Source organism: Thunnus thynnus, chromosome 12 (assembly GCF_963924715.1).
Source record: "Thunnus thynnus chromosome 12, fThuThy2.1, whole genome shotgun sequence".
Lineage (NCBI taxonomy): Eukaryota > Metazoa > Chordata > Actinopteri > Scombriformes > Scombridae > Thunnus > Thunnus thynnus.
The window spans coordinates 30,563,134-30,585,267 of NC_089528.1; the positions used below are offsets into that span (position 1 = coordinate 30,563,134).

General features: G+C 39.3%; 1 protein-coding gene across 1 annotated transcript in view; it reads right to left on the reverse strand.

Moving 5' to 3' along the window:
- The window catches only part of tmeff1a (transmembrane protein with EGF-like and two follistatin-like domains 1a), a 106,422-nt gene that overhangs the window by 38,151 nt on the left and 46,137 nt on the right, over positions 1-22,134 (reverse strand). Inside the window, exons 2-3 of the mRNA XM_067606836.1 lie at positions 17,332-17,441; positions 9,611-9,740 (exon numbers count right to left, since the gene is read on the reverse strand). Coding sequence (XP_067462937.1) covers positions 9,611-9,740; positions 17,332-17,441 — 240 coding nt within the window. The remainder of the gene's footprint in view (positions 1-9,610; positions 9,741-17,331; positions 17,442-22,134) is intronic.

Consider the following 22,134-nt stretch of genomic DNA (forward strand, 5'->3'; position numbering starts at 1 on the left):
TAATGATAAATCAATTTAAGACGATGTACAAAAACTTCATTTTGAAGAGGAACAGAGATGAGGAAGAGTCGGTCGGATGAACGTTACATCTGATTGGATGGATATCTGGGTTGTACATAAGAGCTTTGGAGTGGTTGTTTGTAAGTTGTATATATGATAAATATTGATTAAATAGTCTGAGTTATGAAGAAGATGTCGGACCATATAACTGTATACTTCTTCTTCCTCCTTTTTAGACGTGTAATATTTATTTATGTTGTTTATTTATGTTTATGAGACTCTGTTTTTTGAGAGTTTGCTGTATGCATACTATCCATTTTATTCGTTATTCTTGTTTTGTTTTGTTTTATTTGTTGAATGTTGAAACACACAAACACAAAACACAGGGTCGAGGCCCTCCAAAGGGTCAGCAGATAAATCTGAGGGGTCATGAGATGATTAATGGGAGAGAGAAGAAGAAAAAACAAAGTTCTGATACACAAGAACTCTCTGTTTCATCATTGCACCTATATTTTATAGTTTTGTATTCTGTGAAGCAGGAAATAAAGTTGATTATCATCTGAAACATGACAAGGAGACACAACTAATACAAAACTACTGAAATAATGTATCTCAAGAGACTTCCTGGTTAAACAAATGAAAGAAAATGAAGGCTGCAAATAACGATTAGTTTCATTATTGGCCTTTAAAATGCCAGAAAATGGTGAAATGGTGAGTCAACCTGAAAGATATTCAGTTTTCTGTCACAGAGGACAAAAGAAACCAGAAAATATTCATATTTAAGAAGCTGGAAGCAGAGAATTCAGCACTTTTTGGGCAAAAAATTTGTCAGAAAGATAAATTGATTAAAAAACAGTAGAGCTACAATAAATATATAATCAATCAAACTGTCAGATTGGAACAGAATACTAATGACATGAGCAAATTGATAAATCAGATACATGTATGATAATGTAATTATAGACAATAAGAGCGCAGTGCTGTATTGCAGCAGGTCGAAGTAAATGTCCTGTTGGCTCGGATCTGCAGCTCCATCAGGAAATGGACTCTGACGGTATAAATCTTGGCGCGGCAACCTTGAATTAAGAAATGGAGGTTGTGTTCGGGGGGTTTTCTGGCTCGTCGCTGCTGCTGCTGCTGCTGCATTAAGAAATGGACACCGGCTGCTTTGTTCAATTAAATTTCACCTTTAGCTGCTGCACTTCTTTACAAAGTCACGATGAGATTGTTTTTTCATGCAAAAGGAGGCAGAAATTTTTCCCTGAGAGTGAGCAGAGATATTAACGATTCTGTCGGCATCTTATTGACTAAACGTTTGGTGTCAAACTGCAGGTTTTAGTCGCTTTAACATTTCATCAAGGAAAAAAAACTCTTCTTTGATGTGGATAATTTACTAATGAGAAAATCATTCTGTTTAATGTATAAATGAAAAGACTGAAACTCTTTCAACTGCTTTAAAGCTTTAATATGTAACTATTCTGCATTAAAATGTCTAAAAACAACTAGAGCCATGGCGTCCACCATAAGAGTATACGCATACAAGATAATACGTCAGCATCGTCGTTAACCACCAGAAATTGAATTAAAATGGACTTTTATTCAGTTTTAAGCCAGATTTTTACGTTCATTGGTCGCTTTTAACTATATCTTTTAACTGGATGAAGGATTTTAGTCATCGAACGTCTGGATCTCAAGTGAAACTGCTCTTTAACTCTCTATAACCAGTGTTTTTACTGGTTTTAATCAACATGTCTGTTTGTTCTAGAGAGGAGGAGACTTCAGCTCCCAGATACAAACCTCCTGAACGATAAACACTGCAGGAATCCTGACCGGGAGAAGCTGGTTGTTTAGCAATGAAGACAACAACTCCCATGATCCCTTGCTACTTCACGACGTCATCAAACTCCGTCTTTTGTTATTGTTTTGATTGAAAGACTCTGAGTGGCTGAAATTACATATGAACGTCCTGATGAATAAACACAGTCAGCTTCTTATTTTAAGTGTTGGAGGAAGGAAGGAAGGAATGATTGATCGAAGGGAGGAAAGAAAGAAAGAAATGGAAGGAAGTAAGGAAGAGAATATAAACAAAGTCTCTTTGAATTGAATCCACAGATTTTGTTCAGCTGATAGAGACGAGCTGAAAGTGAAAGCGAGCTCCTCTGCAGATCTGAAAACTTCACCCGGATCAATAAACTTGAAAGAGTTTCAGAATTAAAAACCTGCTGAGAGCAGAAATCTCTCTGAATCACCTGCAGCCGCGTCTTTGTTCCCTGTCATACTTTCATCGATCCGATACAGACGGAGAAATTATTCCAAATTTCTTCGTGAGAGAATATTGGATTAGAAGCTCGGTAACAAACTGTGCTATTCATTAGCTGTGAGGCCACATTAACGCTGCAGCGACTCAACGAATCAACAAATCCTCCGCTGGATAAAAGCTCTCGAGTCTTTCTACCGACGCTGCAGAAGCACAGTCAATAAAACCCGCTGAGGAAATTAAACACGGCCGACTGTGTTTAATGAAACAGAACGAACTTGTGCACCGTTAACTTTTACTGCAGTCCACAAGTGTTACTCATTCTGCTGGTTCTAAACTCTGAAGGGGGCATAGCAGGCTTTTTGTGAAATACTGTTATGATGTTTGATGTTAAACATGATCAAAGTTCCAAAACTTGCAAAAAACAAAAAAAATTCTGCCTTCAAGTCAAGAATTCTCTGTTTCCGCCTCATGATGACGTCATGTTGTCGCACATAACCAAAGGTGCAAGAAGTACTCAGATCCTTTACTTCAGTAAAAGTACCAATACAGCAATGTAAAAATACTCCATAACAAGTAAAAGTCCTGCATGAAAAATCCTACTACAGTAAAAGTACATAAGTATTATGAGCTTGATGTAGTTAAAGTATTGCAGTAAAAGTACATAAGTATTATGAGCTTGATGTAGTTAAAGTATTGCAGTAAAAGTACATAAGTATTATGAGCTTGATGTAGTTAAAGTATTGCAGTAAAAGTACATAAGTATTATGAGCTTGATGTAGTTAAAGTATTGCAGTAAAAGTACATAAGTATTATGAGCTTGATGTAGTTAAAGTATTGCAGTAAAAGTACATAAGTATTATGAGCTTGATGTAGTTAAAGTATTGCAGTAAAAGTAGTGGTTTGGTCCCTCTGACTGATATATTATTATATATGACATCATTAGATTATTAATAGTGAAGCATCAGTGTTAGAGCAGCATGTTACTGTTGTAGCTGCTGGAGGTGGAGCTAGTTTACACTACTTTATATACAGTTAACTAGTTTAGTCCAGTGGTTCCCAACCTAGGGGTTGGGCCCCTCCAAAGGGTCAGCAGATAAATCTGAGGGGTGGTGAGATGATTAATGGGAGAGGAAAGAAGAAAAAACAAAGTTCTGATACTCAAATCTGTTTTCAGTTTTTGGACTTTTTCTCTAATCTTTGATTTTTGCTGAAATATTGGATCATTTGAACATTTATTGAAATGAAAGCATGTGAGAAGTTTAGAGGGAAAAATCACTATTTGGTGGAGCTGTTAACAACTCATAGACATGTGAAATGTGACCCCGACTACACACTGCTTTTTGTAAGACGTCAAAAGACAAAAAGGTTGGAAACCACTGGTTTCATCTTTAACAATGTGTTGTATTTTAAAAGCTTGTTATATTATCCATTGTGTCAAATCTTCATCTGAAAAGTAACTAAAGCTGTCAAATAAATGTAGTGGAGTAGAAAGTACAATATTTCCCTCTGAAATGTAGAAAGTAGCATCACATGGAAATACTCAAGTAAAGTACAAATACTTCAAAACTGTACTTGAGTAAATGTACTTGTTTCCACCTCTGATGTCCATAAATGGCCGTCAGTTCTGTAGCCTTGTTTGCTAACGTTGTTCACTCTCATATTTCAGATGTGATTCAACTCCAACATGTACGGATGGATTTGAGAAGTTTCCATTTTGAGTAATAAGGAGAAAAAGAAGTGAAATCCTGCTACTGTAGTTTGTTTACGTTGAGTTGGAGGAAGATTCCTGACCTGAGCGGCTGCATAAAGAACCAGTAGAAGATAAATAAGGAGTTTTAAACTGTAAATCATGCAAAGATATTCCAGTAGAGCCCCAGAATATAAATATAGAGCTGGAAATGTGCAGAATATGAGTCCTTTAAAGAGTTTCTTTGCTTTCTAATGACAGTATAATGAAGCCTGACAGGATAAATCAAGACTCAGAGCAGAAATATACCTTTATTTTTTATTTTTAACTCTCTTTTTGTGCCTCTTTTAAACTTTGCTCTTAACAGCAATGAACTGAGGCAAGTGTGACAATTCAATTTATTACAACAAAATAGACCTTAATAGACATTCAAACTGTTCCCAAAAGCAAACACAAAGGTCACTTGTGACTCAATTCAATGTTTGATTTTTCTTTCGGTTCACGGTTGGAAACAGAAAATCTCTCACTCATAAAGTTTAACAACCAAACAAAAACACAACAGTGTCACAGCAGAGTCAGAGTCTGATGTTACTCTAAATTGTTCTATAAATTTTTATCCTTCTGACATTTAAACTTAAAGCCACTCGTTTGGTTCGTTGGTTCAGTGTTTGACATTACAATATGAAAAATGTATTGCTCTAAAAAATAAAAGGTTGAAAATGAAATGAAAATGTGAGTTATTGCCTTAAAATTCACCTGAACTACTACTGAGTCAATGAAAATAAAAAACAACTTAAAATGAAGTTCTTCTGCTGACATTGAGGTTCAGTTCTGGTTCTTAATGTGTCGAGACAAAAATGTTCCAAAATGTTCCTTTTTGCAGCGTTAAAAACATTTAAACTTTTCATTTCGAGAATTCTCAGTGAATCACTCGTCACATAGACATGTTTGATTCACCACTTGGTCAGAACATTGTTTTCATTATTGTAATTTGCATATTAAGCCTTGATGGACTGAAAGACTTTTTGATTTGTAAATCACATCTCAAAGACTTGAGACAACTGTGGTTGAAAATAACAAAATAAAATTGTGTTTAGATGTAGTTGTGTTCACATAAATTCCAAAGAGAAAAACTTTGTTCTTCTTGAGAAATTCATTCTTGATGTTTGGGATAAATTGGAATCTATTTTACAGATCCTCTAATTTTATACTGATTTCTTGGAATTTTCTTTGAGTAAATTGCAGGTATTTAACAGTAAATGTTTGGGACATTTCATACAAATTATGAGAAAAAAACTGAAAAAAGTTTCTTAGTAAAGTAAGACAATAGAACATAAGATAATAATAATAATAAATAAGACAAAGAAATAAGTAAGACAATTCTGTGTAGTTTGTAAAAACCAACCATTAAATACCTGCAAATTACTCCTTAATACTTACAAATTACTGCAAATGTTAGTTATCTTTACTGCCATTACAACAGTGTTGTTAGGAATTATACTGTGCAGTTATAAAAATATAGATTATAGCCACTTTAAACCTGCAGTGCAGAACTTTTACATATAAACCAACGTCCGTTACATTCAAGCCTTTACCAAACAAGTTCACACAATGTTGATTAAGTTTTTAACCTGGTGTTGGGTTTGACATTCCCTCGCTGGCTGAATGATGCATAAAGCACATACTCTATCAGCAGAACATGTGCACTAGAGACTTCCTTTGGCTGAGTCAGCTAACTTTCCCAGTTAGCTCTCTGCTAACTTGAATGGGGATAAAATACTTTAATTGTGTGTCTTCTAGACTTTCTAAATGTTATCTGACCAAATGGATCAAATTCCGATAGTGAAATTAGTCATTTTGAAGGGGTTGTGTGACGCTCGAAACAATTTATCCACCATTTTCAGCTGCATCAGTAGCGATGGAGTAGGCTATTGTGGAGCCTCTGATGTAATTACTCTAACTGCCAGAAGGGGGAGACAAAAGTCCTGAACTCCAGCTTTAAGCTTAACATATGGTATTACTATTGAGCAACAAAGTCCATTTTCCTGTTTCAAACTGCGAGTCAACCTTGTTTTCTTTAAAACAATGTAACAAGTACATATTTTAACCCAAACCACGATCTCTCTTTAAACCTCATCAGACCTTAACCACGATGATGTGATCCCGATGATCAGATCAGAAGATGGTTTTTTTTTGTCCTTTAATTTAGAGGATGTGTTTGCTGGATTCTCTGTCGGCAGATAAACTTGGATTTCATGTTCAAGTAAACATAAATGTCATCACTGCTTCTAACTTTTGCCGTCTGTCCCGGAAATGTTTACTTCACTAACCTACCGAACAGATGGTTCGGTAAAAATAACAAATTTGTTCCCAATTTCGTCTTTTTAATGACTGAAAAACAAAAACATTCCTCCTTATGTTTCCACATACAGCGGAAGCTCATCCCGAAGCCTCACAAAGTTATTTAAAGTTGCGGTTATGGGAGGTCTCAAGTTAAGTTGTGTGAAGTTCCTTTTAGAGGAAAAAAGGGGCTTTTAGTGTCACATCCCCTTTTTTATAATCCGACTGTGTGAAATCTGCTTTCTGCTGCAGGCGTCTCTCTCTCTCTCTTTTCCTTTCTCTTCTTTCAACAGGCCAGAAAAGTCAAAAAGCCAACAACACAAGTTTGAAGAAGTAATAGCTTTGTGCCCGAGGTCGGTGTGGAGGTTCAGACCTTTCAGCTCCGGAGCTAAACCTACCGCTGACCTGTGATCAGATCCCAGGGAGGAGTGTCAGCCCTCCTGCCTCTCATAACCTCAACAGTCTGCTCTCTCAAAAAAAAGAAGCCAAGTCGCTGCATTTCCTCCTCACTCTTGCCCGGGGAAATACACTCAGCTGAGTATTCATGCCGTCGCCTTGGCTCACAGCCACCGAACGTTCCAATTACAGGAAGCATAAATCTCGGGGAGAGGAAATTGCAGCAGGACAGGAGGGAGGCGAGGGAAGCAGAGGGCATAACGCGGCGTCGGATCCCCCGGTGTAACGGGTAATAAGAGCAGAGCGCCGGGCAGTGCCTCCTGGGAAATCAGGCCACTGCCCCTGCAGATGGAGTTGACCGCCACCGCCGTGCCGCCGCTGTGGTGTTTCTCTAAGTTTCTCCAACACATTTTCTCCAAAGCGGGAGGAGAACATAAACCTTGACTGGCCTGCAGAGACGTTTGAATCCAGAGAGTCTGCTGGTGGCTTGATGAGAAAAACGTTTAGCCCTTAACGTTTAGCTTGTGTCTGATTTACAGCTGGTTATCATCCAGATGTGGAACATTAAACCAGCAGCTTTTGGGAAATAAAACCTGCCTCATGCCAATATTCCCTCCACATACTGAATGTCTGAGTGCTGATGGGTGTATACTTACACGCTGTAGCCTCTCTCACACTACAGGAGCTTTACGACTGAAGGTGTAGCCGTTTTGTTTCCTCTGTTTACCGATCGCATTGGGTTTAAGTTCCCTGAACCTAAATTTCAGCTTTGCTCAGGAGGTGAAACTAAAGCAAACACTGAAGTTAATGCAGGATGTGTGTTTAGATACACAGGAAGTGAGTTTCAGTATACAGGAGATGTTCTGATCCAGAATATCTGCAGTGTAGCAGTGTGTTATACTCTTATTTTCTCTTGAAGAAAAACATTTCTCAGAGATGATCATGTTGTATTTCTGTCTTCAGATTCAGGACAGAACGGAGCAGCTTTGATTTTAAACATCCAAACATTAAAACATCATCCACCAAATCTTCAGCTGAGTTTATGATTTACATTCCTTCTAGATAAAATCAAACGCTGCCTGTCAACTTGTTAGTTTTGCATCAACTGCAGTTACTTTTATCCAGGACTTCAGAAAAAAATCTTCTAATCATTTTTTGCATAATTAATCTTTGAAGTATTGAAAAATATAAAATATTGAACAATCTTAGGGGTTGTTCTGTAAAAAAAAAGTTGCATCTGGTTCAACTTTGCAGGACACAATGTGCTGCTTTGACCAATCAAATGCTTCCAGGTGCAGATTCTTCATAGATTTCTCTGTAAAGTGAACTCTTGTTTATCTGGCAGTCGTCAGGATGAAAGATAAAGTCACTGTGATAACTTTATTATAAACTACGCAGCGATGAAGTGTCTGATAAACCTTCAAACTCTTGCATCTGTTACTCAAACTGGACTTTCGTCTCACCTGAAACACAATTTAACCTTCAAAATGAAGAATTACCAACAGAAAAAAATGGCACCAATTCCTTATTAATAAGGTCTTATAATAAGATCAATGAAACAAACAGAAAAGTGATTGTTAATGTTTTCTCATAAAGCAACATAATACATCCAGTCTTATTCACTCCGTTTCATCAGTTTTGCCTTCTTTTTTATGTTTGTATGTTTTTTTGTGTGCTTGTTTTAAGATTATGTTCGCAAAAAATGAATAAATAGAAAAAGGGGCCTTTATATTTAGAGGAACATCATTTCCAGGAATCCCGTAGAGAGTCCTGGAAATGATTTCAGTCGGTTAAGTTGTTTATTCGGCCTGAAGGATTCTCAAGAAATTAGTTTTTTTTCCTCTTGATGCCACAAAATGTCCTTTCCGCTGTCACTGCTCTCAAGTTTAATTCTTCCATCTCCTGTTAGTATTTTATTTCAAACTGTACTGATTGTCTGTCAGTAAGATATTATCATCATCTCTCATATTTGACTCTTTAGTCTATTAACGCTGCACTGAACACACAGAGAAGAGTTTTATTTAGCTGCGATATAAATGTCTCAGTGATCCTTCAGATGTTCTCAAACAGATTAACCTGAGTTCTGTTGATAAAGGATTTATTTAATCATGCATTTTTCTCCGTGATTCATTACAGCATCTCTCCTGGACTAAAAGGCCTCGGAGTGAAATTAAACTAATCCTCATTACACTGCGGCTCCTCTGAAACCTCCTGAAGGACCCCCGCAGGGTCCCCGAACTCTAGTTTTGGAACCCCTCGGCTTTTAGAGGTTTTTTAACGGTTTTCTATCCACCGCTCCTAATTAAAATTGATCCGCGGGTTGATTAACCGGCTCGTTCTCTGAAATCAATCCGACTCATGACGTCCCGCAGAGTTCAGAGGAAAAATCGAGGACGAGCGGTGTAGCGTTCGGTGTTCAGTCAAAATGCCATGAAAACGCCGCAGCACGGTCGACTTCACGCGACACGTTATAGGACGATCAGCTGATCTCATCATGAATGAGTTTAAATGATCATCTTCACCTTTAAAATCAATTAAATGACTTTTTAACTCTCTAGAAAACACCTTGTCTTTAAAGGGTTCAGCTGTTCTGGAGGACAAAATAACCCCGATGATGTCATGGTGATGTCATCAGGGTTATCTCAGCAAGTGTGTTACAAACTGAAAGTGTTTGGAGTTTGAAAGATGTGACTGTTTACCACACAGAGAGGTGCATCATGGGAAATGTAGGATCTTTTTTATGACTGATTTCCTCAAAACACTTCAAGAACATTTTAAATCACATCCTCTTCCGACTGCTCGATACCGATAAACGAAGTGTTTTGATTCACTTTTCTTTTTTTTGACGAGCCTGTTGCTCTCAATCAATCAGCGTCATTTGCAGGTTTCCATTGCGATGACCCCAGTGTATTTCCTGGCAGACTCACCGGCAGAGCAGGGCCCGTCGGACACCCGAGAGATGAGTCTCTGCTGTTTGCAGGACGCCTGTCGCCTGTAGCACTCGTTCTGGTAAGTGTCTCCGTTGGAGCCGCACACGGGGATGTAGTTTTTGTGGCACTGAAAATCAAACACAATCAAAATGTTAATTAAGTTTCAATGTGACCGCTGCTCACAGGACAAACTTCAGACCTGATGATGATGATGATGATGATTCACAACCAGCTGAATGAGTTCAGGAAGGTTTTTTTATGGAGAGAAAACTTGAGAAAGAGCTCGTCAGCTACACTGATTAGCGCTGGATTTTCAATCTCAACACTTTTTGGCCTCATTTCCACTTATTCCACTCATTGTCTGGTATCTGGAGATGAGATTTTAGACATTTTCATTTACACTCAGCCACATACAGTATATACATCTCTGCAACTGCAACCTGTTTTTCCTGCTGCCTGCATGCAAATATGCTGAAGTGGCCCAAATCCAATATTTTTGCCTCCAAGATCAGATTGAGTGTGAACAATCAAACAACAGATCCGGGGCCGCTTGCATCTGTGGCCGTAGAAAAACCAAATCTCATATTCTGATGTAAGATGAGAAGCAGCTGCCAGTTACGCAACATGTTAAATATGATGTGAGTCAGCCTGCCGTTAGAAGAGCTTCATTCATTCTGCATGAGGTTGAGCGCAGAATAACTTGACTCTGCTGTCAGACACAAGCTGCAGCTGCCAAGGACACATATCAGTGTTCAGAAATCCATATTCTATTAACTCGGAGCCATCAATCATTTAACAGGAATCCCACCCTCCCTCCCCCCCTCCCCGCAGAGCTGACCTTTGTGACCTCTGCACACACGGTAGAAACACACTGTTTGGCTCTCCGGTGACGTCTGCAGCTGCTGTTTTTATGGAAACTCATTGATGACAGAAACTAACCCTAACCATAACCATAACGCCCTGACCCTAACCCTAACGCCCTAACCATAACCCTAACGCCCTGACACCCTAACCCTAACCCTAACCATAACCCTAACGCCCTGACGCCCCAACCCTTACCATGACCCTAACGCCCTGACGCCCTAACCCTAACGCCCTAACCCTAACCATAACCCTAACGCCCTAACCCTAACCCTAACAGTGATCAGCCCTGTAGATCCAGAGTCATGAGAAACAGAGAGAGTTTGTCAGCGTTTTGGTGATAAAGAGATCAACCAAATTAAGATTAAAAGCAGATTTGAACTCAGAATAATTGTAGAAATCAGGCTGAATTTCTGTCAGATTAGTCGACATGCAGTTTGAGGTCACAACATCTGTTTAGTCGCCTGACGTGACTGATTCTGTTCATACTAGAATTTACACAAAGTAACTCTGCTTTCTCTCTTTCTGTCAACATTCTTGAGGATGTGGTCAACTTGTTTGAATAAACATTATTGGAGCTGTCACTGGACGAACTGACCGGAGGTTGAGTGTTTATGTTTAGTGTCAGTTTCACGTTACAGTCACTCAGTTGATCCTTTCCTTCTTTACACACACTTATAAACACTATAATCACATAAACACAACACACCAACCAGCTCATCTTATTGAATTAACAATCAAATACATACAGAGGAGAAACAAAGTTGTCATCACATTAAGTCAAACACAAATTATCACGATTCCTCAAGAATTCACAGCAAACTTGATATTTTTCATCCATATAAATAAATGATCATTCTGAATAAACATAGATCCTCGTCTGGTAACATCCTTAAAATATAGATTGATCCATCCTGCGCTTTCACACATTTAATTCCAAGAAAAAGGGTGTAAAATACATTACAACTCATTCCCTGCACTCAAACACACACACACACACACACACACACACACACGTATTTTCTTAAACGATATTCGCTGGCAATGAATTCCACTCGATCTCGTTTTCTGCATCATACTTGTTTTGCTTGAAGTATCATGAACCTTCTTTCTGTTGCTTATCATGTTTGATTATTGTGTTGAACAAACTGGGAAATAACTGTTCATATAATATCTCTGGTGATCGTGTCATCGGTATATATCTGACTAAATTTAACAAATCATACTGTAGTTACAGTCACGCAGGTCTATTACATCAGTTCTGTAAGTAAAGCACAATGTGCAGCTTTGGTTTGAGCTACTTTTTCATAAAAACTCTTCTCATAGCTGACACACCGCTTCCTGTTTTACTCACAATGTTATCAACTAGTAAAGACCATGATGATTATATGATCCATGGTTATAAACAGAAGTTTGTTCAATATGTAATATTGTTTAAATTCAATTTCTGTGTAGCTTCTGTACCGTTCGCGCATAAAAGTTGCTTTTTCGCTCTTGATTAAAATCAGTGAGTTGAGAGTTAACACAACATGCAAGATGAATAAAAACACACAGTGTCAGATAGATGAGGTTGAAGCAAAATGTTTGCATGTGCACAGTGACCGATGATGCAATTACTTTATCAGTTACAGTTACTAATCTAAATTACACTACGTCACTTCCACATTTTGGGGGGTCGGCTTGTTTGCTGTCATTCATTAGACCTTTAAAACATCGAAATTTATGCATCTAACAGATTCTGTAACTTTCCAAAATTGACAACTGACATTGATGAGCAAATCCGCTAATCATTGGAATTCAATTCATGGTGTAACCAGGCTTTAAACACTCTTCTTCTTCTGTTTGGTCAACATGTTTTTACATATAGTGAAAATATTAGAAATGCTCCTTTTTATCTCCGCATTACTGCTCTGTGCTAATATTGTATTTGCTGTATTGAAATAATGACTGTACAGACAGATAACAGAACAGTGTTTCATTGTGTAAGACTAGACGGCGCCATCCTTTCCTCAAAGCAGGACAAGTGATTTACAGATACGTTGCTGTAGAAGACAAAGAAAAAAAGCAGTTTAATACTGATCAGGACAGAGATTGATCCCTGCTGGTTCAAGCAGAACAGGAGGTTTATTTAGATAGAAATCTAACAGATCACTCCTTTTAATTAGTGAATGCAGGGCAACGGTGGATGTTTGATATTGAGACTCTGTTGCCCCTGGAGCAGAGGCGGGTGGAGCAGATTTCAATCACACGCTGAAACTACTTTGATGAGATTCTCTGTCATCACGACGAACCGACACACACACGTTAAATTGTTTGAGTGTGATGTAAAAACTGGGACTGATTTACATCCAGCTACACACACACACACACACACACACACACACACACACACACACACACCTGCAGAGAAAACTCTACACTTTGAATACATTTCAAGATATTTTTAGCACAATGGAAGATAAATGTGCTGACTCGGGTTGTACAGTCATATTCATACATCTGCATTGCAAAAACAAACCTCCTCTGAAGAGTCTCACTGCAGTTTCTTTGGTACAATTACTGCTTTAAATCTGCCTAAATGAATCTTATCGAAGGAGGAGAACCTCATTCAACATTATTCAAGATTATTTTCTTGATTAATCGTTTTGTCAGAAAATGTTAAATGTTATAATTCCCCAGAGTCAAAGGTTACATCTTTAAATGTTTCAAAGATATTCAGTTTACTGGCAGAGTTGTGAAGAGGGAGGAGATGTTTCAGAACTAAAAATCCAATTTATTTTTTCCCATAAACAACGTTAGAGACTCTCAGTTCTTTCTTCTACAGTTTGGATCAACATGAAACTCTCCTGGTTGAAAAGATGAACAACTCTGTTAGAGAATATATGATTCTTTGATAAAAACTCAGAGGTACAAGACTGTGGACATAAATCTTCAAGTTAGAAGTAAACTACAACTCTCAATGTGCAAGGTGGCAAGAAAAACTATGTACAGTTCTGAGGTACTTGTACTTTACTTGAGTATTTCCATGTGATGCTACTTTCTACATTTCAGAGGGAAATATTGTACTTTCTACTCCACTACATTTATTTGACAGCTTTAGTTACTTTTCAGATGAAGATTTGACACAATGGATAATATAACAAGCTTTTAAAATACAACACATTGTTAAAGATGAAACCAGTGGTTTCCAACCTTTTTGTCTTTTGACGTCTTACAAAAAGCAGTGTGTAGTCGGGGTCACATTTCACATGTCTATGAGTTGTTAACAGCTCCACCAAATAGTGATTTTTCCCTCTAAACTTCTCACATGCTTTCATTTCAATAAATGTTCAAATGATCCAATATTTCAGCAAAAATCAAAGATTAGAGAAAAAGTCCAAAAACTGAAAACAGATTTGTGTATCAGAACTTTGTTTTTTCTTCTTTCCTCTACCATTAATCATCTCACCACCCCTCAGATTTATCTGCTGACCCTTTGGAGGGGCCCGACCCCTAGGTTGGGAACCACTGGACTAAACTAGCTAACTGTATATAAAGTAGTGTAAACTAGCTCCACCTCCAGCAGCTACAACAGTAACATGCTGCTCTAACACTGATGCTTCACTATTAATAATCTAATGATGTCATATATAATAATATATCAGTCAGAGGGACCAAACCACTACTTTTACTGCAATACTTTAACTACATCAAGCTCATAATACTTATGTACTTTTACTGCAATACTTTAACTACATCAAGCTCATAATACTTATGTACTTTTACTGCAATACTTTAACTACATCAAGCTCATAATACTTATGTACTTTTACTGCAATACTTTAACTACATCAAGCTCATAATACTTATGTACTTTTACTGCAATACTTTAACTACATCAAGCTCATAATACTTATGTACTTTTACTGCAATACTTTAACTACATCAAGCTCATAACACTTATGTACTTTTACTGCAATACTTTAACTACATCAAGCTCATAATACTTATGTACTTTTACTGTAGTAGGATTTTTCATGCAGGACTTGTTATAGAGTATTTTTACTGTAGTAATGGATCTGTCCGCACTGTGTTGGTCCTCTGGTTGTCTCTACTGGTTTTGTCCTTCCTGTGATGATCCGAGTTATAAAACATGCAGTTTGTTGTTGTGTCTGTGAGGGTGAAGTCGTCTCGCTCAGGTGGCTGTGAAACTCCTCTGATCAGGTTTAACAGCTCAGCGCGCTCCGTCCTGTCTGTGTGAACAGGAGTAATAAATGTAGGTTTTGCTTTCAGATCACAGAGCGTGACGGCCGGTTTTAAACAGTGTCTGTGCGTCTTGTTGTTGCAGTAAAGCAGCAGCTCTGTGGTGAATTTGTCTTCTAGACTCTGCCCTTCACGCTGCCGCTGCTGCTTTTATTCTGTCATGTTGTTTCAGCCAAATATGCAGCAAACACGACTGGCTGGGGAGAAAGTAATTATATTTCATTTTATATCATGAGAACAAACAGCAAGCAGATCATGTCTGAAGGAATATATAATGTTTTATTCATGTTTTAGCTCCAAAACTAACAAGACTGAGGGTCGATGTTGAGTTTGTGGCCACAATCTGTGTGTGTTCAGCCTCTGATTCCTCAGTCAGCTCCTGGAGTCAACTCCACATACATTCTGCCACCGACGGAGGGCTCACAGATGCGGTTTAGCGGTGGAGTTTCTATGAGATCACTAAGCCAAGAAAATAAAGAATAACATAGTGATCCTGAGAAACAACAGATTCTCGTCAAAGAAAACGAAAAGATAATTAAGTTTGACTGTCTGAAGGCCAGAGAGAGGAGAGTGTGTGACTGATAGACAAGATACACAAATGTGGGATTTACATTCTGCTTTAATGGAAGAATTTCACTTTAACAAGAGAAAAGGCTTCCAGGATGAGGACTCTCTTCTCCTTGGATTAACAGTATCTCAGCGTTCCAACAGGACGAGCGTGAAAGTGTGTTTTATCTTCAAAAAGTCTTTTTCAAAATCGACTTTGTGTTTCAAAGGAAAGATGCAACCCTGAGTGTTCAGACAGAAGACTCACTGATGTGTTTCCAAGACCCCAGAGGGTGGTAAATAAATGTATCAAAACCAAAACATAACCTGTATATAAAGACGGATGTAGCCAGGTGTGACGTCACCTGCTGGTTTTATTGGAGCTGGTTTGAAGCCCCGAGTTGCAGCGTACGGTCGGCACCATCTTTTCCGTTTGGAGCCAGGACCTTCCCGATAGCTTGAACCCAAGCTAATGCTAGCTTACTGGGAACAACAAGTGCTGCACACTTGGGCTAACGTTAGCTACTTTAGCTAAATTGTGCTAACAGAGCAGGTATCGTAATCAAGTGACATTAAACCTAATGAAATATTGTGACAATAGTCCGACTTAGTGTGAGTCCAGGAGCCGAGGAGAGCAGCACTACTATAAGTCTTCAAATCCTTCTCTTCTAATTTCCAAAATGACCACCAGCTCACTTATTAGAGGGACTGAATTTATAGCTTGAGACCATAATGACTCGTTGAAAACAATGATTAATTTAGTATTTGAGACTTTTTGAAGGGGAGTCAGTTCTAGTGGTGCTTCTGCATCGGCTTCAGACTCAAGAGGTGGTCGTTACCACTTGAATGAAAAGGGATTAAAAACCAAAACTACAAAAGACAAAACACAAGGAAAAAAAAAAAGCAGTTGTTGGAAGAGGGGGGATCTGGCCACCAATACAGTATACTGGAACAGTAATATAGTTGCTTAGCTTAGAAAAAATTCAACAAGCTTCATAGTCTCATGGTCTATAACCAAGCGGCAGCCTCCGGGGCTGTAAAATGAAGTCAATGAGGAAGTGCCACAAACTGCAGTTCCTTGAATGGCCACTTGAGGCTCCAAAAGCGAGTCAATCCCCATAGACCCCCATGTTAAAATGCCCAACTTTACAGCAGAAATAAACATGTTTACAGCCTGGTACAAACAACGGTTTTGGTCTCTGTAGCTAATTTCCTCTTTCATGACAACTGTACGGGGGTGAGTGTTTTTTTAACTCACCCGTTTAAATTTTATTAAGCCATAAAGTTATGCATAATGAAGGACATGGCTGCTTTGAGTGACAGGTCCGCCAGCCGCTAGGTGGCTTGTTTCAGCCATTCGGCCCGCCTCTTTGCCCATTTTTGATTGGCTGGGAGTCACTTTGAGCTTATAAACCGCTCTTCAGAAACCAACAGGTGACGTCACGGTAACTACGTCCATATTTTTATACAGTCTATGTCTATAACTCAATACTAAGTTTTTTAAAGCTAATACTGACAATTTTATAGACTCAGTACTTTTTGACTTTACTGTTTTAAGTCTGTAACATATAATAATATTATTTCTCCACCAGATGTTCCTATATGTGTTAGAAGTTGACAAAACCTGACGTAGTTTATTCCTCTGTGCTGTCGACGTCAATTGTCGTCCAAAAACTGTTAAAAATGTGTCACTGAGCCACACAGACACACACACACACACACACACACACACACACACAAACACACACACACACACACACACACACACACCGTCCTGCTGACAGAAATACTCACTAGAGCACCAAACGTGAATTCATCCGCCATTGAAAATAGTCCCTAACGAATGCATTTCCTCCTGTTTGAGCAACGTTTCAGGACTTTTATGACTGAGCCTCTTTTTAAAAATGAAACTATAAATTTATGAGGTGTTTTTAAAGTCTTCAGTAGAAACCAATGTGCTTGGAGCTGAGAGCCTGAACGCATCTAGAGACGGACAAACACATTGTTGGTTTGAGTCTTTTCATGGGATTTGTTGACAGTAAGGAAAAAAACATTTCATCTTTTCCTACCTGGAACTGGCAAACACATTTGAGCTGAGCTCCGTCGTCTCTGCAGACGCCTCCGAATCTGCAGGTGGAGTCATCACAAACCCTCAGGTCGCTCTTCTTCTCTGACAGATCTGCCACAAACAGAAACAAACAGACAGAGAAAAAAGGGTTAAATAAAACCACGGCGCCACCACAAAGTATCAGCAGTATATCCCGACGCTCTGATCTCACATCCGCTCTGAATAACGCCCGGACAGTTTTATGAGTTTATGAAACAATAAAAAGCAGATAGAGAGCAAAGCTGCACACATTCCCCCCCCTCTAAAGCACAACAGGGGAGAAGATTGTTTATCAGATGATAGATCAATAAGGCTTCATGTCGCAGCAGACACCGGCACTGCAGGAGTGTTTACACAGGTAGACTCACAGCGCGGCGCAACACAAATCTGTGATCCGACAGTCCTCAGAGGAGACGTTAACGAGCAGAAACTGCACAATATCAGTCGGAAGCTGTCAGATTGTGTAATGAAATGTGTGGTGAATCGTAAAAAATTAGAGGTGCAAAGAAATAAAAAAAGAAAAATAAATCAAACGCAGACGTTGGTCAGCAGATTTGGTGACGAGTTCAGCTGACTCGTTATAAATATTTAAATATAAATATATTTATTTATTAGGATTATATTAGGAAGAAACTTTCACACTTAACTTTGGAGATGGAGGATAGTTTTTAGGTGATTCTTGAATTAGTTTTGCTCTTTAAAGTTCAATTAGTGACCAATTAATGAAATGTCATGAAGCAGGGAGCTTTATTCTTATCTGGAGATTTAAAGGAGAAAATCCTGACTTGTGTGAACGTTACAGGACCTTCAGATCACACACACACACACACACACACACACACACACACCAACAAACCACACACTGTTCATGCTGCTGGCAGTCTGTACAGGGAGTCGTGTCTTGTCTGATAATAACAGGCCTCCGCGACTCAGAACTGTGCAGCTGACTTAAATTATCCACATATTCTTTGAGATAAAAGCCGCAGATTCCTGCCAGCTGAAAAACAGGAGGTATGTGTGTGTGTGTGTGTGTGACTGTGTGTGACTGTGTGTGACTGTGTGTGTGTGTGTCACAGACCACAGCTGAGTGAGCTTTGAAGAGCCGTGTAATGGCCTCTAATTACTGTTTGTGGACCTCCCCTACTCCTAAAAATGGCCGCCGCTGGCCGCAGTAACAACCAGCCACAAAAACCCCTGAAGCTCAAACCAGCACAGAGAGGATGAGGAGGCAGAGAGTCGTAGTACTAACCTTCAGATTCAAGGGGAAATAAAATACTAATGAAGTGCTGGAAGAAGCTCTTAAATCTGTAAGTAAGACTTATAACACTGCAATAATGGAAAGATGCTCCATTTAAAGGTGCAGTGTGCAGGATTTAGTGCCATCTAGTGGAAGAGACTTGGCAGAAATGGAATATAATATTCATAAATATGTTTTAATTAGTGTATAATCACGTTAGCTTAGAATGAGACCTTTATATCTACATAAGGAGCGGGTCCTCTTCCACTGAGCCCGCCGTGTTTCTAGAGGTTTTTCCAATTAATTTAAAGGAAAAGTACTGTATAACTCTATAAAACATCATTCCTCTCCAGATGAACATAATCTCAAATGAGTCTGCAGTGTCTTTATGTTTTTAAAAAGCTTCTGTATGTGTTCTCTGTGTGTTTTGCAGCTGTTTCTTCATCTTTCACTGTCATAGGAGGTTTTGTATTTGTAGCAGTTCTGGATTTGAAGTGCATTTTTCTTAATGTATGTGCTTTTGCTTTTGTATGTGTTTTGTCCTCAGGGGGCCACCGTATTTAACAAGAAGTCCTCCAAATTAAACTCCAAAAACACGGTTTGATCATGTGACTCCAGAACGACACACAGCAGCGTTTTTTCTAATCTGCAGGACGACATCATCTGTCTGTACTTTCAAAAACTGTTAAACAATAATGATGCCTCATGATGTGACGACGCTGTGGTTAAAGTCTGGTTATGTTTAGGGAAAGATCATAGTTTGGGTTATGTGGTGGGTTAAAGTTACCACTTCCTTACAGCTAGGCCACCTTCGTCGTCATGGCTACAATAATAACCACATGGTTAAGGTGAGGGGACGACCATAGTTACGCTTTTTATAAAACTGTCCAGACTCGCGGTCGGAAACAGTCGCTGCTGGTTCTTTTTTTGTGCGACTAACATTACGACCTTAAACTAATAAAACCTGACTTGTCAAACAAATGTATCCCAGTTTTAACTCGAACCATCTTCCGACCCGCGCATGAGCAGATCTACGCCTGTTGAAGGAAGCTGTTCAGCAGGTTGGAGGTCTTCAGGCGGAGCGGGTCCGGCTGCTGCAGGACGTTCATGGCTAATTGAGTCCAACCAGCAGCCACATTCATCAACAGCTCAGAGCCTGAAGCCTGCTGATCAACTGTATGTATGTGTGTGTGTGTGTGTGTGTGTGTGTGTGACAGAGAGACTAGTGTGTTGTGTTTCCTGTTTGCAGGTTTCAAAAAAAGCCAAATTTTTAATACCCAGACAATTTGGGATTATGCTGAACGGCAAACCAGAAGTCTTTAAACCCTCTGTCTGGCGAGAAACAGAAATGCAAATGAGTGTGTGTTGAGCAGAGCAAACGAGTGTTTTCAGTCTGAAATGTGTGTGTGTGTGTGTTCCTCTGAGGAGCGAGACGCTGGCTGCTGCTGATATATTTCTGTGTGTGTGTGTGTGTGTGTTTGTAGTCGACCCCGGCCGTGTTGTGTTCGGGTTCATACATTTTACAACAGAAACAGGGATTTGAAATGCACATAATTCCCTCTTTTGGATCGGAGCAGAACTAAAGAAGCTGACGGAGCGTGGCAGCAGCTCCCCCCCCTCTCCACCCGCCCGGAGGCACATCCACCTCCCAAATCCCCCCGAGCCCCAGCCCGGTCGTCATGGCCACCCAGCCGCCGCTCCCCTGAGTCGTTATCTGCACCCCCCTCTACACCCTCCCCTCCCGCCCTCCATCTTCCTCCACTGCAGCAGCCCTGACTCCAGGCGAGATGGACGTCAATACCTCATCTTCTGTCTGGCACTCTGAGACCTTCAGCACTCCCAACATCCCTTAACTCTTTCACCGCTGCGGCACAGACACATGCTGCCACTGTGTAGCCTGTAATAAACCGTTTATTAAAGGTTCGTGCGCTGATTATTAATGCTAGACGGGGGAATTCAAAGTAAAGTGTTTAAAATGAATGTTAAAAATAAGCAAACGGTTACAGATTCACTGACAAAGACTTCATACTAATCATACACGCTGATGATTTTAATCTGTTTTTTCTTGCTGTAATCATTCCTCCTGTTCATACTGACCATTAGAAGATCCCTTCATAATGACCTTACAATCCACAGTCCTCCTTCTGTGCAAAAACAGTTTATCTATGAAGCTTCAGCATCCAAATGAGTCAAATCGAGTAGAAATCTTTCAGTCTTTTTAGTGCCATGTCTATATTTTACAGTATATAACGCCTCTGTTAAGTCTCTTTTATACTGCTGATAATGGTGACAGCCTACAGTCTCTGCGTTATGTGTCGATGATGGCGATGGTGGTGGACTAACAGCTGACAGTACAGACAGCTCTGATGACAATTCAATAATGAGATGTTAATTGCTTAAAAGCGTTTTGGGGATATAGGAGACACAAGCCAAGTCTTACAGTCTTTTTAGTGCTAAAGTCCTTCTTTTTGTTACTTATACAGTTTGCTCAAAACCACGTGGAGAAACCAGAAGGTGATTAGAACAATGTCCTGTGGATGGATGAGACCAAAATCCAACTTTTTGGCTTGAATGAGAAGAGTTATGTTTGGCGATGAGCAAACGCTGCGTTCCAGCATGAGAACCTTCTTCTATCAGTGAAACATGGTGGTGGTAGTATCACGGTTTGCTTTGCTGCCTCTGAACCAATCACTGATGGAGCTACGAGTGAACTGAAGCTCAACAGAAACCCTAAACACACAAGTTGTTCTACCAAAGATTAGTTAAAGCAGAAGAAGGTTAATGTTTTCTCCTGATCTTAATCCTATAGAGATGCTGTGGACGGATCTGAAGCATGTAGTTCATGCAAAGAAACCGACAAACATCCCTGAGTTGAGACTGTTCTGTGAGGAGGAACGGGCTAGTATTCCTCTGAGCTGATGATCAGAGCTGATAAACAGTTACTGGAAATGTTTAGTTGAAGTTATTGCTGCAAAAAAAGGGGGGGGGGGGTCACACATTCATCTACTTCTGCACAAATATGTAAGATTGGATCATTTTCCTCTATAAATAAAAGAGTAAGTTTAATGTCTCATTTGTTTAATTTGGTTTCCTCTAGTTTGAGGACTTGTGTAAAAATCTATTTAATGTAGAAATAGAGAAAATTCTAAAGGGTTCACAAACTTTCAAGCAGCACTGTAAAATAATAATAATCCATAAAAACAGGACGAGAGTAAAGACGATAATAAAAAAAAAAAAAAGGTAATTCGTTCACTCTCCTCCTCTCCGCTCTAACGGCAGCAGGTCCTTCAAAAGAACATAAACTTGAGAATTTCATTCTGTTGCTTCTGTTTTCTGCTTTTAAAAAAAAAAGAGAGAAAACAACCTCGACGTATACACACACACACACACGCACACACACACACAAACACACACACACACACACACACACACACACACACACACACACACACAGATATCTCCAGAGTGAGGTTTTCATTTCATAGAGAAGTGAAACCTTCTCAAGGACTGCGCTGTGGTGTATTGATT